Source organism: Chlamydotis macqueenii, chromosome 5, assembly GCF_036417535.1.
Source record: "Chlamydotis macqueenii isolate bChlMac1 chromosome 5, bChlMac1.mat, whole genome shotgun sequence".
NCBI classification, from domain to species: Eukaryota; Metazoa; Chordata; class Aves; order Otidiformes; family Otididae; genus Chlamydotis; species Chlamydotis macqueenii.
The window spans coordinates 44,132,017-44,151,209 of record NC_141560.1 but is presented as its reverse complement, the minus strand read 5'-3'; the positions used below and the strand labels follow the sequence as shown (position 1 = coordinate 44,151,209).

Genomic DNA, 19,193 nt, shown 5'->3' with positions numbered 1-19,193 from the left:
TTGGGGAAAAAAAAAAATTGAAACAAAAAACCCACCCCTTCAACTCAAAAAAAAAAAAAAGCAGAAATCTATGACAACTACTGAGTGAAGGGTTAATTAACACCACTTTACAAGAAATCAATGTTAGGAATCGAGCACTGCAGCATCTCTCATATACGGAATTCAAAATGTTAGAGAGGACGTCATACAGTGATCCAACTAAGGAAAAACAGCTATTGTGAACACATATAATGCAATCAATCACCTTTCCTGAGAAAAGCCTTTAAGACTGTCAGGTATTTATTCCTCCAAAACGTAAGCATCACAGAAGCTCTAATTAACAGAAACATTTTAATGTCTCTAGTTTATATAATTGAAAGGAAAAGGCATAAAAACATCACCAGCAATTCCAAGAAAATGAAAACTGTAGGTTAGCACAATATTTAACCAATATTGTATCTTAAAAATTATCACAAAGTTTACAAATACAACAAGTTATTTTTGACCTGACAGCATTCTCAGTAAATGCTTGTCTCTGCCTATCAACCAAGCCTACACGCAAAAAGCTGAACTTCTCTGCATCCACTTGTTTCTATCAGGGTATAAAGAATGGAAAATAGGGAAGAAGAAGAAAAATGAGCAGTATATCAGTCATGCTTAATGCCAACTTCCAAAATGCAAATTAGGTCACAGCACTCAAAGTCACAGAATTCCATAAGAGGACACAATGCAGAGAAAAGGAAAAATGTCTGAAGTCTGCATGGACTCTTTTCACTTGAAGCTTAGCCCTCAGACAAAATAGTGATGAGGCACTTGCATTTCTGTATCACTCACATTCCTCAACCATCTGAAATGCAGTCATCTTTTCTGCTCAAAAACATCAGATCATTCCAGGTGCTGGAATGTACGCCAAAGGATACATTACAAGCTGACATACTGAACTGACTCTGAAGGCTGGGCACGGTCCTCCCTCACTAGCATGGTTAAAGCTGGGAATGCTACAGAGGAAGATACTCTTAGAAAAGCAGCAAAGGCAAAGGGAAGGAAAAAAGAAGTACAATGTTCTTCTACTGCTCTTCAAGGATACTTGCTAAGCAACTACAAGGCCACTTGAAGTGTGTCAGAAACCCATCCCACCCTGTAAATGGCAGAAATTAGGGCAAGACATGCTGTAAAAAAAGTTCTATTTAGCAAAACGTCTACTGAAAAAAAAAATTTAAAAAGATAGTGCTACAATTGAGGAGGAAGGCTCCAAAGTATGATCATTAAATGTATCAGGAGCAAAGCAAATGCTGCAAGGGAGAAAAAGCTAGAAAGACAGCTGCTAACCAACTGATTTCTATATCTGCTTCATGATTGATGGATGTTCCTTCAACTTTTATAAGTACACAGATGGAGAGGCTAAAATTGCTTATGGATCCAAACAGCATCCTATAGGCTTATCTAGCCAAGCACACAGTGACACAGATAACAGTCTCTAAGATTTCCTGAATTTGTTTGTTAAAGGGCTTTGAAAACACCTGGCCTCTTCAGTGCTCGGTCTATATGGCTTTACTTTAAAAACCACCAGGCCGAAAGCTACAATACCTGCCGTTAAATCACTTTTAGCTGACTCGCCTGTTAATTCAGGGTAGAGTATATCCTAGCACATTAAAAACAGCCTAGATTTTACTCTCAACTACTTTGTCAAAGAAGGAAAACCTCAAATAAACTCAAGGGGCATAAAAATAGTATGCTTATGACTTTGTAACATGAGCCTGAACTAAACTGGGCAGCAGGTCCAGAAAGGATCTGATGCAGACCAAGTAAGTAGCACAACCTTTTCTACTTCAAAAAACAGTCAAAATAAAATGATCTGCCAGCATTAAACAACTATTCTAGAACTAGTAATGGAAACTTCATTAAGGAGTGACTTTTTCATCAACGGTTACTGCAAGTTTGCAATAAAACCAAACTAACCACAAATGTAAAGGGGGCAAATTCTTAACTATCAACTTTAAAGCCACCAGTGTCCTAACAAAAAGGCCAACACTACAGGTCATGACCTTGGACTCTGGAAAATAAGAGCCCCAGGAATAAGCAAATAATTGTGGATCTTTTAGGAAACAAAGTATCAGAAGCATCATCTTCACAATTAATTTCTTAGCTAAGCAATTAGGTATTAAAGCACAGCAAAGATCAATCTTCAACCGATAAAAATCCATCACTCTTCACCTCAGAAATAAGAATTTTGAATCCAAACAGCCTTCCCTATTACAAGAGAGCATCCTACATACTTCAGAGGTACAAAAGAAACAATAAACTTTCTTAAAAGTGAACAAGAAAAGTGGGTCAAGCAGGAACACAGCCACTCTGAACTTTGGAAGACTGTGAACCTCTAGCCATTGTTCCTGTAGTACAAGAAAACTGCACACATTCAGCTACCATGCCTCTAGATCTCGGAAATGCAGTTTAAACGCCATACTAACATACACTTTATGCACGGCTACTGCAAACAGAGCCGTACATTATTTCACTCCATCATGCTGATTATTTACTTTTCATTCCGGTATCTTCTCTTGTAACTTTTCTCTTCCACCTTCCAAATTTCATAGAATCAAGGAACTGCTGAGGTTCAAAGGGACCTCTGGAGATCATCTAGTCAAATCTCTCTGCTCAAAGAAAGGTCAACTAGAATAGGCTGCCACAGGACCATATCCAGTCAGGTGTTTACTGTCTCCACAGATGGAGAATCCATAATCTTTCCAGACAACCTGTTCCAGTGTTGGATCATCGTCACATAAAAACATTTTTTTTCTCATGTTTAAATGCAAATACTTAAAAATACTTTGTTATTGCAGCACCATGTAAATATTTACCAAATGCTTCTTCCCTAAATAAGTTTCTTTGAACGAGAAAGTCTGCATTTCACTACCGAAGGAGTTTCAGCCTAGCCACGACTAACTCTGGTCCTCTATATCCAAAGTATTCTCTTATACTGAATCTTCCATAACAGAACATAAAGGAAGTATAAAAGCCAAGCAGCTCTAAATTATCTTCCTGCAACACAAGAGAAATTCCCTTTACTTCTAGATCTCAAGAGTTAGATGAACATGGATACTACATTCTTTTTACAGCAATTTCTTAAAGACTGACTTGCATACTAGCTCATGGTTCTTGGTGACAGACAAAACCAGTTAGAAAAAAAAGTCTTCAGAAAAATATATTAAATTATTTTGAACTTTAATCAGCTTTGGAGACACCATATCCTTTTTGTAACTTAGTTCCACAGAAGACAAATGGAATCATTAGAGCATCAGAACCACCAATAAGAATTTACCTGTTGCCTGCCCTTGAACATTGTGCATTGTTTAAGGCTAATATTCTCACAACAGTAGTTAACAGTAGTTAACAACTACAACAACATATTCTTATGATGCTTCACAAACATAAATTGTCTGATCTCTATCATTTCTGTTTCTTTGAGGCTTTAATGTCATCTGAGGGAAAGGAGCAGTCTCAGCAATCCAATCAAAAGATCTCTCTCCATTCTCTAAAAGAACACTGGCCTAGCATCTGTTTTATTCTTAGTTGTGTCAGAAGCACACTTTCCTTTCTCTCTTTTCTACAGAAAAGAAATTAACTACCCAGAGCAAACCAAACCACTAAACTGAAATGCTAGAAATCGGAATCTCTTTTAGCTCCCTCATAGTTTTCAAATAGAGTGCAAGACTGGTTTCTGAGCAACAGCCTCCATAGATTACCTCTTGAAACAAGAAAGCAAATCAAGCCAGAGGGGTCCAGTATCAGTTCAGAAGGACTCGACGCCACTCAGCCTGCAGCTGCTGTGTGGGTATAAGAATAAATGCCTGCACTCCTGCCACAGAACTGCCTAATACACACATTCCCTTGTCTTATGGTACATACTGCAGGTACAGCCTCACAGTAGCACACTGCTTTCAGATGATTAATCTTTCATACAATTATTCCATTAAAAACTTATTTTAAACAGGCTATGAGAAGCAATGGCTAAAATTTAACATGACGTATTTTTGGAGTTGACAAAGAATTTCTCTCATATGCCGATGGTACTTTTCTCTTGTTTACAACTCAAAGCAGGTTGGATCCAATGAACACATTTTTTTCTTTCCCTTTTTCCCCCCCCTTAAAAAAATCTGTAAAGCCCTTTTTAGGTAAAACAGTTTAAAGCCTACCTCTAACTTTTCCCCAGAAATCGGGAAAAGCTATAGCAGCTAAGAAATTAGACTTGGAAAGTTTCCAGCGACTAGCCTAGCAGATGCTGTTTAGAAGGGCACTCGTTCTATTTGCTGTTGCATAGAAGGAAGATCCATCAGTCCTGCTCACTGAAACTGTAACACTACAACTGATATCTCTTTGGCAGTTTTTATTACTAACAATCAGCAGGTCCTGGGAGCCACTTCTATCAGGATGCAATCTAGATAATCCACAGGTAGTCAGCAATGATTAGAAAACTTTTGTTTCACATAGTACCTTCCACAGTTGCCCTTCCCAAAGTCCTGCTGGCCCTGTATCCCTTTTGCCATTTCCTGTTGCTTGAAAACATCAAGCACAGAACATAAAGTAAAAGTTGTTTAAAGCATAATGAAGTTCAGAAACAATTAAGATTAGAAAGCTTCTGGGAGAAAACTGCCCTGGATAGTTTATCCAAGCATACAGTGAGAACATATATGATTGTTCCTTGTGATCCAAAGGGTAAATGAAGCATGTTACAGCAGCAATGTAGTGTGTCAAAAATGGAGAGAATGCAAATAGACCCTAATGCCAATCTAGAAGTCCCTCCTGCACTTCACATGCACCTCAATACACACCAATGGAAGCAATAAAATTTTCTTCTTTTAGACTCCTTGTGTCAAACTCTCTTGGCCCTTTGTCTGCAGGGCTCGGTGCCTTTGGCATCAGCTGAGGTACTGGCAGCTGCATCGCAGGTTTTAGCTCCACTCTTGGGGATGATGCAGGATCCTTGCCAACTGGGGTGATAGATCCATCTGTTGGACTTCGTCTTCTCTTTTCTGGTTCTTTAAACAACAACAAAAAAAAAGTGTTGGGAAAAAAAAGAAGAGAAAAAAGAAAACATAAGGAAAAAGGAAATGAAAGCAAGAAAAGGAAGATGAGACAGATGGTCTCATATAAATCATTAAGCCAGGACAGAAACAGCTCAGTCTCACATTTGTTCCTATAGGTCACCATGGCTTGCAGTTAGTCTGACACACTGGTGGGAACAGTAGAGGAGAAAGCCAGAGTGCTGGTTTTGGGATACTCAGATTATCTCCTTCCTGTATATTTGAAACCTAGGAATCTTCTTTGACACAGTAACTGTAGTATCTCCTCTGCTGAGTTACGCAAGATTAAATAATTCTGCCTTAAACTACCAAGAATGTCACTTCTAGAATTTAAGCAAGCTCCTCTTACAGTGAAAAGATGACAATCATCTTTGATGGGTAACACTAAATAAAACTTCATTTAGGAAAAGAAATCAAACGCCTATCAGCTATAGCTCTTCCATCTTTCTCTTCCTATAATCATACGTCTCAAATGGCAGTTTGGATTATTTCTCTCTATCAAACTCCACAGTTTGAATTACAGCAAAACCTTCAGAATTGAATAATTAAAATTAGGTTTTCTGTAAAGAACGTCCTGCTATCCTGCACGAACTGTTCCAATAGCCGATGAGGCTAACAGTCAAAATTTCATATCCTAACATCTAAATTTGTTGTACCACTACACCTTGTGATACCTTTGACCAGTAGATTAAAGATTCTGCTATCAGCAACACCTTTCCATTTAGATAATAACTGAAAACAATCAACACCTAACATTCAACAGACTGAACATCTCCATCCTTCAGAGCAAAAGTGTTTTCCCAATTCCTTGTAGGTCTTTTCAGAAACGTAAGTTTTTCAAGATGTGATGAAGCACTACCTTAGCTGTGGGTCCTGTTAATGACATATCCAGAGACAATACAATAGCTGCATCCTAGATCTGTATTGCCAGGTTTACACAGTGTCCCCCTCTCCAGTTTTTACAGACACACAGTGGGAAGTTCACACACAGTTGCCATTTTCAGAGACAGTGCTTCCTAGAGCATAGTTCCCAATCCTGCTATTATTGCCAACTGTCATAAACACAAGTCCTTAGTTTGGCCATATTAAAATAAATTAATCACAACCATGCTTTATTAACATTCAGCTTTCTCTAGACAAATAACCTATATCCATCATGTCCTGTTCAAACAGTATGCATCAAATGCAAACTGAACAATTTTAGGATTACTAGGTAATTATTATATGTTAAATAACATGAAGATAAGCACTAACCTCTAGAAAACATTTCGAGAAATATCTAGATCAATTAATTGAAAACAGGTAAAATATACTAAACAGCTAAAATTTGACTACAAATCAAGATGTCATGCAATAATGAGAGAAGTCCTTTGGAGATGTATCAAAGCTTTAAAAGTTGATAGCAAATTTTGTCTACTGTGACCATAATTAATTTACTGGGTACACTCTACCACTCTGCTTACCATCAAATTATGTTATCTGGCATTACATTAGCAAGATTTCACCCTAAAACCATTGAGTTTTACATCAGCCACTCTATAATTTTGCTTAGGATCAGCGTCAGACTAAAAGGCTTATAATTACCAAGATCAGCCTATTCTCCACATTCAGGACTGTTACTCTAGCACAGCCTTCCTCATCTTCCTAAGCATTCTAACAACAATTGGAAATGAACACCTGAAACCCACAGGGCATCTAAGCCAACTCATAAAATCCCTGATGCAAGCCACCCAGAACATCAACTATAAAGTGTTTAGCAGATGTTACTCCTCTGCTACAATGAAATAAATAGCTTTTCATCATTTAAGATTACAGCTGAGTCAGATATTAAGCAGACAGGTAGCTTTTTGTCATCCTTTGCTCTTTTTCCTTATGCACGCATTTTCTTATTTTGCATTAAGAATCAGATTTTATGGAAAAGCTGAAAAAGAAAGAGGTATTTTCAGACTTTCCTCTCCAAGAGTATTTAGTGATATAAGAATCATTGTGTAATGCAAGGTGGTTGCTGAGGTATCAGTCTCATATGGTTCCACATTAGAAATATTTCCCTCCCTATCCGGGTTGTCTGCAATAACTTTCCAAAACCGTGGCTGGGATTGTGTTAGCAGAAGGTCCCCACTCTCAGAATTTCCACCTCATCTGTAAAAGTCCCAGGTTTTGTATCTTGCTGCACAGTTTCCACTTTCAATCAAATATCAGTATGGCTATTATTTTGCTTTGGTCCAGTTACAAGTGTGCAAGGGAATGGTTTCAACTTTGTATGGTTTCAGTAACAATGGTACAGTTCTCACCTGTTTTGAAAGTGTCATAAAACCCCTGAAATATCAGAAGCCACAAAACAGCTACCTTCACAATAAGGATCTTGTCTGGTTCATAAACGTTGTATTCTCATAAACACTTTTCTTACCTTTGTTGTAATAGTGAGTATGTGCTATCTCTAGCAGGCCAAAAACACTGGCCATGCCTCCTAGGCCAGCATTTGCATATGACTGCTCCAGGCTCAACACGGTGCACTTCAGCAAGTCCAACATGCCTTTATAAACCTTGCGGCTGATCTCCTGCAATTAAAATCCTGTTAGTGTCACTGTTTCAGAAGTGAGAAAGTAATTCAAGAAGATAAATTCCAAAACTGCTGTAACATCAGCTTTTAGACGGCAATTTAACAAAAATTTTCTATGAATAGAGCCTCAGCAGACGCCAGGTACGAGGACCCTGCTGAGTTCAGCACTGACCACATCCTGTATGACATCCTGTCGAGCATCTTCTTCTGACTGGATTGCGCGATTCAGCTTGCTTAGTACAAAGACACGGAGCTGCTCACTCTCCAGCAGTCGTCGGACTCTCTTCATGTTCAGCCAGCCAACACCTTGCCCATCGAGAACATTGTGTACCACCTCCTTCAGGAACTGCTGGTTCTCACTGATGGATTTAAGAGGAAGCAGGTAAAAGTCAGCCCCCTGCTTACCTCAGCTTGCATGGGAAGAAAGGTATGGCCAGAACACACACAGAAATTCATTTCCTATCAAAGCTGGGTTTACAAGAAAGGAAGTTCAAATACAGCTATGCCTGCTGCTAACATAACTGCACACAGCCCAAGATCTGTTCTAGGTTCTTTTGTCTGTTATTTCCTACAGTAAGCCATAAGCAGATTTTCCTCCAGTCTCTCTAGCTACCGCTGTACTCACCTTCACAGCACTCCTCAGAATCCATAGGAATCCTCTACACCACAACCTTCTCCCACACTCGCCTTGCCTGACCTGTAGGCTTTCCTTAAAAGAGGAAGAGCTGCACTACTAATAGCACTACTACAGCAACCTTGGATGTGTACTGCTTCAGCTTGTTTTGCCACAGGGGAGGGAATGGTAAGAGGGGATCTCCTGTGCAATCTGTTGCATTCTCCAGTCTGAACTGCAGTTATTGTTCTTGTCTCCCAACTCAAGTAGCTCAAAGTAAATTTCACTCTACTCATGACTGCTACGTAAGAAAGGGAAGAAAAAGCACAGGCACAGGTCAGGTAATGTTTACTTGCACCGTTCTGAGTCCCTTCCTAAGGCTGAGAAAAGCATTTCACATGAATTCATGGAATCAAACCACTTCATATGACTCAGCTGATCTCCTACATGGTGTATTAAAACGCTGCTGGCTAGATGACCTTGCTCAGAACAGAGTCAATTACAAAGAATAAATACTGAGTTAAAGTAGGGACTTAGAATTTTTTTTATCTCAGATAGAAAGAGGATACATTTCAGATCACAAAAAAAAAATACATGTGTGCTACTCTCTGTAAGACCATCCACACTGAATCTTCTCAGACAAAAATACGTGCAAGCTTAGGTCTGTAGAAAATTACTATTTAGATTTCAGCAGCTAGACTTCTGAGGAAACATTGGCTAAGTATGAGACCACTCTAACAACACTTTATACTTAAAAAGCAATGAAAAAATATTACCTGGAATTGCTAGTTCGTCCCTGAGGCGACGGAGATTCTCTCTTCACTGTTGGGCTGTGCTTAATGACTGAAGACTTTTGATCCACAAGGGCTCGTCTGTTTCCTAAACAAGTGAGGAAACAGGATGAGAGGGAGGGGTGGGAGGAAAACAGTCTGATCTCAGGACAGCTACAAGCAACGCTAAGGTTGGCTAATACACCTATTTGGATTACAGGTAACAGACTTCAAACAAAATGGAAAACTCCAAAAAAGCAGCAGCATATATCATATTCTAGCATCACACATCGGCAGAAAACAGTAATGGGAGTAACGCAGAGAGAAAAAGAGATGGTAATGGGAGCAGGAGGTGAAAGGCAGGAAAAGTTTGGCTGCTCTGCATGCAGTTCCATGACAAGAACCATCTTCAAATTAGTCACTATATGTAAAAGCATAATGTATTGGGGGTGACTAGTATAGATCATGTGGTACTGGTTACCCAGTGAGAAAGGTAGCCCAAAGTCAGGCATAGGGAATGCTGGAAATTGTTGTATCATGCACAGCTCATGCTGTAGGGAACCCACCTTCATTGCTTACTGGGCCAGCTTCAGTAATAATCTCCATTATAGTATTTAACCCAAATACTGGGACACAAAATATACAATTAGTAGGTGTACTACAATATCTACACTCCCCACCATCAGCATCAAAAAAATCCAACTACTGTCTTCTTCCCAGCCCTCCCTCAAAAGAAAACCCAAATGACGCTAGAGCAGGAAGGATGCTTGAAAGCCCAAGACAACAAGGGCCAGTATAATTAATCTCAGAGATAGTGCTTGACTTGAAATTTGGCACCATGGAACCAATGTACTGTATCTTCAAGGACATTATGGCACATACTGTATTTCAAGGGCACTATCAAAAACACCTGGATCACTGAGGAAAAAATATCAATGGATGTGCATGAAATAAAAATTAAAAAGGAAGATGGAAAGTGGTCAAACAGCAGCAATGAGATGGAGTCCCAGCATCATTTCCCATTACAGTTAGAAACACAGGGTACTACACACACTTGGTAAGAACAAGTTAATACAGCAATTTTATACCTGTACAACAGAGACAAAAACGTTTAAAAAACAGTGAAGTGCCCAGTGGGAATCCCAGTGAGCCAGCGTGCACACGTAAATGAACACAAACCACACACACACTTGCACATGCATAAAACAGACTGAGCTACTCCACAGAAATTCCATCCTCATATCTGCATAGTAACATTAAAGGCTCCTACAGGATTAGTCAAGAAAAGAAAACTAAAGTGCAGAAGATGAGGCGCAAAGCATGAACGTGGAATGGCAAACCCCATCACTGTTTTCTTCCAATGCATGGAATCAGTCATTACGTTTACCCATGGAAATAACCCTGACACGAAGCATGTTTCTTATCCAGTACAACTGGACATGAAAACATAACCAACTGGTAAAAGGTTGTCAAAAACAGCTGTGCAGAGTCTCTGCTAGTGTTTTCACCATACCAGTCCTGTTCCTCCTCATTTTACACACAGGGAATTATTACTTGTCTCCTAAACAAAGTCCAAAGCAGAAACACAAAAACTAGCTTTTGGCCTTTGTTTCTACAAGGTCAAAGGTCAGCAAAACATCATACCAACCTTCATCCACATCCCTTCCCACTTCCAGATTAAAGTAATCTTTACCGATGAAAATGATGAGGAGGAAAAAATAAATGAAAAAAAAAAATCAACATATTAAAACAAAAGTAGAAAGTTCTAATCAGATAGAATAACTCAAAAGGAAAATAAAACGTTTCCACAGTTTAGCAACTGAAGAAATCTCAACACTAAAACATCAGCACGTGCTCAGTCACCTTTCTGTTATTACATCTGGTACAAGGACGACCAGGCTGCCTAACTCCCCACAGTAAGAGGGTCATTTCTCTACTGTCCATTCAGACATATTATCTAATGATACTCCAGACAAACAGGAATTTCCAATGAAAACACTGTGCACGTAAGTTAGGGATCGATCTTCACTCTGAATGAGCTCAAGTATGATTATAATTTGATTTTGATCAGAAATTTTCTATTTAGTGAACTGAAAAGACTATAAACACTTTTGAAATCCACATAAGCTGCTGTCTTAATGGGAGGTTGGCGTTATCCCCACTTACAAATGCAGCATCATTTCTCTAACAAGCTACCTAAGGCTAATCATTAAAATAGTGGCAGTACAAAAGTAGGACCTACCTCTTGGTTCCCAATTCTTTACATTAAATACTTAAAAATAAAACAAAACAAAACACAAAACAAAACCAACATTCACAGTATATCCATTAACACAGTCTAGACTAGCCAGTCTCCCATCCCAACTCAGTCCAATTGCTGGTAAGAAATCTTACTGAGAGACATCAAGACAATTAATTTACTGTCAGTATTTGGGTATTACCCGAACTACCAAAATGTGTCACCCCCAGGATTCCTGTTAGAGATTAGATCTCAGACTGCCAAGTCACAAGAACTGTAAAGGCTGTTAGAAGACAAAGGGAAAAACAATTACCTTTCAGGCTGGGAAAAGGAGTATTCTTGTCTCTCCCAACTTTGGTCGGCAGAGCTAAGTTGGACAGACTGAAACTTGTGCTGTGGTTTCTGTACAGGCTGCCTATGACAGAAGAAGAAAACAATTAAGTGCCTATGCTCACTGCACACACCTGAACTTACTAAACTTCCTGTAATTCACCTTCTTATTCCAGATCCTTAATGATTAAGTCCTTCTTTATTACCCAAAAGTCTCACAAGCATAACATCATGTCATTTACATAGCAACCACATTTGTAACCAGATTATTCTAAACTGTATAAAAACATATGTTGCAACCACTGCTGTTGTATCTGTGAGTCTTAAATGTAACAGCAATATCACCTGTCTTCCTGCACTTGTGAAACACTAAGTCTGCCACAGAAGTGTGCTTTAAAATAGAATCTTTCCATTTATCAGGAGAAAACAAAAGTTCTTCCTAATACAGACAGATCTTAAGAACACAATAACATCGTCATCTGGTTAAGCCCATAGACAGCCTGAAAGCACCTCATGTAGATCAACGAGCTGATTAAGACTTCAAGATGTTAATTTAAAATGTCAGCATACTATTTCAATTTGCTTTGGTTCTTTTTTTTTGCGGCCTTCTTTCAGTAACAACCATTTTACCAGAAACATCCAATATCCCTTCCCCACTGCTGCAAAATTCTTACACTGCTCCCCACTATAGTGCAAGACTCAACTGCCCATATGTTCTTTCACTCACTAAAAACTCTAGATTAGTTTTCCACACCTGTGGATTTTATTATTAAAATACAATTGAAAGTAGGTGAGAACAGACCAGAAACTGAATTTAGCACCTAAATAGACAATATGATTTTTATAGATATAGGAAAGACTTTTACATAAAGTTCATGAAATTGCACAATTTTTTGTTTAAATGAAACTGAAAGAATTTCTGATCTGTGTCCTAAAGTGCCGTATAATTCAAGGGCTTAACCACATAACCAAAGTCCCTCTTACTGAAAAATACATAAAGCAGTAGTTATCAGCAGTGTAAGTTAAATAGGTCCTGTGGCTCCCAACGTAACTTCTGGAGAGCTGGTAACAATTTGCCGACCAAGTCATTCTCTTGACTAGCCATCCCTCTATTGTATATCTCTGTAAACTCTAATATAATAAATAAAACTAGTTTAATGAATGCATTAGTACGTACTTGCAAAAGACATGATGCCTCCAAAACCTTCACTGCTGTTGTTGGAGACAGTAGAGTTTGGGGAGCTGGCCCTGGAATCTGAATCTGCATCAGAATCATTGGCCAGCTTTAAACTGTTTGGACGAAGTAACTTCTGAGACCTTTAAAGAAATTAAGAACAACTGTTATTAGCTTTCCCCCTTCCCGAACCAAATCAACACATTGTATGATTGTGTAAGATCGATACTGGTCTCATTCCTCATCAGTTTCCACGATGCTACCCTTATCTTGTGGGAAAGAAAAAAAAAAAAAGAAAAAGAAAAAAGGAAAGAATTTAAGCATCTTTACATTCAGGCTTTTATTACTTTTCAGGGTATGCTGAAAATTTGTCTGTAAAAGGGCATTGGTGGATTTGAGGGTGAAAGGGGTCTGCTTTGAGAGCAATAACAAGAAAACCCAAGGTCAATCACTATAGTATCTTTTCCCCAAAAGACAATGCTTCACAAAAAAATCGTTCAAAAGTTTCCAGAAATCAGTAGGTGACACACTAGAATGTTTCTAGGAAGAAATAATAATAATAATAATAATAATAAATAATAATAATAATGATAATAATAATAATAATTCTGTTGGCTCCTACTGCTTACATAAAAGCAAGGAACACAGGGACTGAGCAAGTGCCATTTCCCAAATTGAAAGGTTTACAGGATTTCAGTATTAAATGGAAGTGATCAACAATATATTTCATGAAATGAATGAACATTAAACTACATGAAGAAGACAGAAACCCCAACAGTGCTATACAGAAGGACAGGAGACAAGGAGGACTCACCTGCTTCCATTGAGATTCTGATTAAATCTTGGGGTGTAGCTCTCTTCCTGCTCATCATCTTCATCCTCTGTAGGAAAACCATACTGTGGTTCGAAGTACGGATTGTCATACTCTCGCTTCCTCACCATACCTTCTGAGGAGCTCATGCTGCCAGCTGCGCTGTCACTCTCACGACGATCCAAGCTTATCTTGGGAAAGCTTGGTTGCAGTGGCAAGGAAGTGAGATGGTTTGAAAATCCAGCAACCAACTTCTCTTCCATTTCTGCTGAATCTGCTGACTCCTGTGGACCAGTCAAATCATTGATCTGCTCGCTAATTTGCTTTACATACAACTGAAGGGCAGGACAATAACAATTATTTCAATCTGGGAAGTCTGCAGGGTCCTTGCTGTTTCTTACCGGGCCCCCAAACCCATCCCCACTATCCATGACTGCAATCTAGGATTTTATATAGGCTGCAGCATTTCTGCATTGTTCTAGGGACTTACTCCCCTGTAAAACAGATCTTACTGACAAGTCTTAGCTCAGAATAACAGCTCTCCATTACCCTGTTTTGTGGTTATGCAAGCAACTCCTGTTCTTCCTAAATGACCACAGACTCTTAAGCTTCCCCTCCCCACTCCCTGTTCCTCTAATGCATCAGGTTTTTCCAGACTCTGTAAAAGCAATTCCTGCAGTCACAACTTAGACCACTGCTCTCTGTTAATGCCGCATTTTTCAATGAGTGGGAGCTTTTATGTACAAGAATGCTCTATCCCAGCATAAGAGGGTACCGGTAAATTCCACTTTGCTCAGAAAGTCCAGAAACAGCATGTAATTTAATCTGTGCATGGTTTCACAGTCCTATTAGCTTTTGCACTTCTCAGAAAGAACCACGAGCATTCTCCCATTCTTTATATCCTAACACGCTGATCTTGGGGCTGAACTCATCTCAGTACACACATGATTCACTCCATGGATGACAGTGCTGGGGCTGCTACTGGCTGTAGTACTGGAACTTGAACGAGGCTGGTTGTTCTCCTGGGAGTTTTCACTGTCCATGGCCTGTTCATCCGGATCCCCTGAATATTCTTGAAAATCATCAAATTCCACTTCACTAGCATCACCAAGGGCTGCGTGAGTCAGGGGGTCAACACCTGCAAACACATCATTTTGCATTAGAGAACACTGCCTTCCTCAGCCTATCTAAATAAATATCCCTACCAGATGAGGAATGCTCAGTAGAACAAATTTGCATAAAAAAAATTTAAGTTGTAAAGGGCTTTTGGAGGTCATCTATTCCAATTCTCTGCTCAAAGTAGATATAACTTCACAGTTAAAGCAGGTTGCTCGGGGCCTTGTCCCTCTGAGTTTTGAAAGTCTCCAAGGCCTGACAATTCACTGTGATCCTGGGAACTTGTTTAACTACAGGAACCATGAAGACCTTCTCCTCATGTCCAAGCAGAATTTATTTTCTTGCAACTTATGATTATTACCTCTTGTCCTGGGGACATCGGAAATGTGTTGGCCTTCCTAGATTTAGTTTATTGAAGAAAGTGAGACTTTCCCACTCTCACAAGAGAAGTTATTGCTGCAGCCTACATATAAGCCACAGAGAACGTATTTTCCTGTCCCCACTAGGATACAGTGACTCATTAAAGCTAGCACTGAGAACCGATACGCAGGGACAGGAGAAACCTTGTACTCTGCTGCCCATATTGCACAGTATCTACTGGCAGCAGCAGGTTGTTTCCAGATCTAGTGAGTTAGTTTTGTTCATCAGCACCTATTTCTGTTCTTCCTCCTCCAGTATCCTTTGGAGGACATTGTTTATAAGCAGGAGAAATGTCTTTTTTCAGTCTATCCCTGGATATTGAAGAGGGAGTATAGAAGACACTTTTACCTCAGAGCAAGACTACTTTGCTCTGATTCAGGGACTTGGGGGAGGCATTTTTTCCCACAATGCAAATGAATAGGCAAGAGGAACCTATGTGGACCTTGTGAAAGTACAGCTCAAAATTACTCACTTGGGGTATCGCCATTAATGTCACATTTCATCATCTCACTGACAAAGTCACCAAGGGAGGAGTAGGAGGAACTTGAGTCGTCATAGTCGACGCTGTCACTGCCACTGCCACAACAGGTGAGAGAGAGAGATGAGTGGCAGCATCAAAGCAACAGCAGAGCCTGATGTTTCAAAGAGGTGAATCAGCACTGTTTTCATGGGCCTTTTAAAAAATCTCATGACATTACAGTTTCTACAAACAAATTTCTGGTGAGTCAGAAGTCAGCTTCATGAAAGGTCAGAGCAAATGAAAAAACTTTGTGGTACGTCAGGAGACATATGGGAAGACATTTAAAGGCTCTCAGCAAAGTTAATGAGGTCAAGCATAAGTGAGCAGGGAGAGTGAGTGAGTGCATGTGTGTGTGCGTGCGTGTCTGGAAGTCACAAATAAAATAATTCCCTTTTTATAATAATAATAAATCCTGCTCTGTTAGGAACACTGGTGCTGTCTAGAACGTAAAAGTTGTGCAAGTCCAGGCCTGAAAGAAGGAAAATAAAACTAGATGCAAAACTCTGGGAGATATGGCCAAAACTACTATAACAAAAAATTTTATATTCTCATTTTACTGAACAGACAAGGAGGTTTCAGGCAGTGGGTAGTACTAACAAGCTTTGCATAACTACGTGCACTGAGTAGAAATTTGAAGAGTGGTAGGATGGGTGGGAGTACTTGTAGTACTGCAACAGAAATAACCAGAAAAAGAACAGCATGGAAGAAAAATGCATTAAGGTGGGAGGAAATACCGAATGTCAAGTGGCACACAAGTAGCAAAAGAAAACAGAAAAAAACAAATGGAGATTCACATTAAATGAAGACTTAAGAAACAGGGTTAAGAGGTTGCTGTGATGACAGAGCAGTGAGACAAATTTACTTCACCATCAGTATTCTGCCCAGAGAGAAGAAATGAAACAGCAACCTGGCAGGCTAGAGAAAAAGGCTGCAAACAAGAAGCAGGAGAGGCCCAGCAATCTGAAGTAACTGCCATGTGACTAGGGTTATGCCCCACACTAACCTGTCATCAGTGGGATCAGAGTCTGTTTCTTTCTCTACTGGGACATTCAGCGCTTCAGCCAGCTGTGAATTACTGTCATAGACACGATAGTGGATGGGCTGCAGCTGGTGAGCATACCACTTCGGTTTGTCACCAATCAGTGCTGGGTCAAACATGTCTGCATAACAAAACAAGGAGAGAGTTAACTGAACTCATTTACTGGCGTCAAAGGCTTCGTCCACAGTGAGGCTATTCCCTGCTAAGTCTTGCACAAAGGAAGGGACAGTCTCTGCTCTAAGAAGCCTACAAGACTACTTCGCCATAACCAAACAAGACAAGAGGTAAAATTAACTGGAGGAGTGAGTGGCTAAGAGCAGGGCTAACTTGGTAGAAACAAGTACATACATAAAAACAGAACAATGTTCCTTGAACTGGATTTCCCTCCCCAGCAGGAATACTATGGTATAAAACTAAGTCCTTCCCCAGAATCCCTCTGTTTTCAAAGTTCCTGCATTACACCCAAGTGCAGGAAAGACAAGACCAAAACTTACTGTTATGAATTCTTTGGAAAGCATAGTTAGTAGGGTTGAGTGACCATTCTCCAAAGTATTCTACTGCCTGTGTCCTGGAAAGCTTATCGGCAAAAGGTGTTTGCTTCGGCCTAGAAGCAAGGAAAGAATTTGCCTGGAAGGCCACCACTGGTCGTGGGAAGAGACGAAGAGTGCGAGTATGCATCTGGAAACCTTGCAAAACATTTGGCGAGTTGAAGAATCTCACCATAGCAACCCTAAAAAGAAATAGAAGACAATACATCAGATAAAAACATAGAACCCAACAGAAAAGAAGACTGAGAGCCTTTAAAAGGTATACAGTAGGCAATGTTTCAAAACTTTGAAGAATGGTATCTCAGCATGAAAAACTACATCTTCTTAGAAAATAGCTGTCTTTAAAAAGAAAGAAAAGAAAAAAAAAAACCACAAAAAATCGCTTTGTTTTAATTTACCACCTCAACAACAAGACCCACTCAATGAGGGACATTGTTATCATATCTGCTAGCTGAGGTGATGACTAAGTCTCCAGCTTTTTTTGTAGTTCAAGGCTTGTGCTTTAAGCTAAGGATACAATATCAGACTGACAAGTCCAGGTAAAGTGGATAATTTACAGGCTCAGAGAGCTGGGGCTGTTCAGTCTGGAGAAGAGAAGGCTCCAGGGAGACCTTATAGCAGTCTTACAATACCTAAGGGGGCTTACAGGAAAGATGGGGAGAAACTCTTTATCAGGGCCTATTGTGATCAGACATGAGGGGTAATGGTTTTAAAACAAAGGGAGGCTGGACATAAGGAAAAAATTTTTTACAATGAGGGTGATAGAATGCTGGCACAGGTTGCTCAGAGAGCTGGTGGATGACCCATTCCCTGAAAATCTTCAAGGTCAGGCTGGACAGGGCTCTGAGCAACCTGATCTAGTCAGGGATATCCCTGCTCCTTGCGGGGGGGTTGGACTAGATAGCCTTTAAAGGTCCCTTCCAACCTAAACTATTCTATGATCCTACGATCTACAGGAAAATGCAAGAAATAAAACACCTCCTCAAGATACATAGTTACATTCATGCAGTTAACAGATCCGAGATAATCACTGTAAATTTCTGCGCTTTTTTTCCCCATGATGTAAAGTAGAATCTGCAGTAGAACCTGGAAGATGCTGCTTCCACCACAGGACCCGCAGAAGTGTCTGTGCTGCCTTCAAGTGCAAACTTTATGAAGATTCAACACTACCTTCCTGTTCAGCCTCACCTGGTAGCCACATCCACAGAGTCCACATCATTTCCATAGATCAGAGGGTTGAATTCTGTGGAGGGAGTAGACTGCAAATCATTCTGCGGTCTTCCCAGCAGCAGTGGTACCTCCTGCCCCTCATGGAACTTCTCTAAATTAAGAATGGGCTGAGTATTCAGACTCATGCTGGCCAGTGCCTAATGAAGGACAACATCATGTACACATTCAGCAAGTTATTCAAAGAACAAGAGTGAGATCAGAGCTACCCTGCCCTCTAGGCAATTACAACAATTCTGCATGCTCCATCAGTTTGTCTTAAACCATCTCCTACCTATGCTGAGTCAACAAATAGCTCCAGGCCATCCTTTATGTGGATTGTTAAAACGATCTCCTCAGTGCTGAAACAGTCCTGAAGGCAGACAAGGGGTAGTACAAATGTCTGCTTTGCCAGATCATATATGACAGGAAAACAGATAGTTCAATGAACCACTAGTAGTACAGCACTATGTACAACTTACTGTAGAGTTATTCCCATGTGTAATTTGAATATATCTTGGGACCTAGAGGCCTTGAAACTTGCCTTGCAACTTGGCCATTCAACCAGTGAGTTTGATATCCTAGGACTATGTGGAGACACCTTTACGCATACATCTGGCTGTATCCCTGCAAACCTACCCTTCCCATCTGAATGAGGTCTTCATCCAAGCTACCATCCTCTTCAACCCTCCTAACGTCTTCAAGGATATGCACTGGAGCAGTGCAAGTGGTAAATCAGTCCTGGACACCCAGACCTATACTAAATCTTCCTCATTTCTCCCATTTG

General features: G+C 39.9%; 1 protein-coding gene across 14 annotated transcripts in view; it reads right to left on the bottom strand.

Annotated features, from left to right (window-relative positions):
- Nucleotides 1-19,193, bottom strand: part of MADD (MAP kinase activating death domain) — a 76,551-nt gene that overhangs the window by 31,873 nt on the left and 25,485 nt on the right. For 8 of the 14 annotated variants that reach the window (XM_086749230.1, XM_086749217.1, XM_086749222.1 and 5 more), the window contains 13 exons: nt 18,389-18,567; nt 17,147-17,382; nt 16,617-16,773; nt 15,566-15,669; nt 14,502-14,695; nt 13,561-13,841; nt 12,750-12,889; nt 11,556-11,657; nt 9,570-9,629; nt 9,010-9,112; nt 7,793-7,979; nt 7,468-7,618; nt 4,809-5,015 (listed from right to left, as the gene is read on the bottom strand). In XM_086749230.1, the coding sequence (XP_086605356.1) occupies nt 4,809-5,015; nt 7,468-7,618; nt 7,793-7,979; nt 9,010-9,112; nt 9,570-9,629; nt 11,556-11,657; nt 12,750-12,889; nt 13,561-13,841; nt 14,502-14,695; nt 15,566-15,669; nt 16,617-16,773; nt 17,147-17,382; nt 18,389-18,567 (2,101 nt within the window). The remainder of the gene's footprint in view (nt 1-4,808; nt 5,016-7,467; nt 7,619-7,792; nt 7,980-9,009; nt 9,113-9,569; nt 9,630-11,555; nt 11,658-12,749; nt 12,890-13,560; nt 13,842-14,501; nt 14,696-15,565; nt 15,670-16,616; nt 16,774-17,146; nt 17,383-18,388; nt 18,568-19,193) is intronic. The other 6 variants (XM_086749220.1, XM_086749224.1, XM_086749229.1 and 3 more) reach the window with 1 other exon arrangement.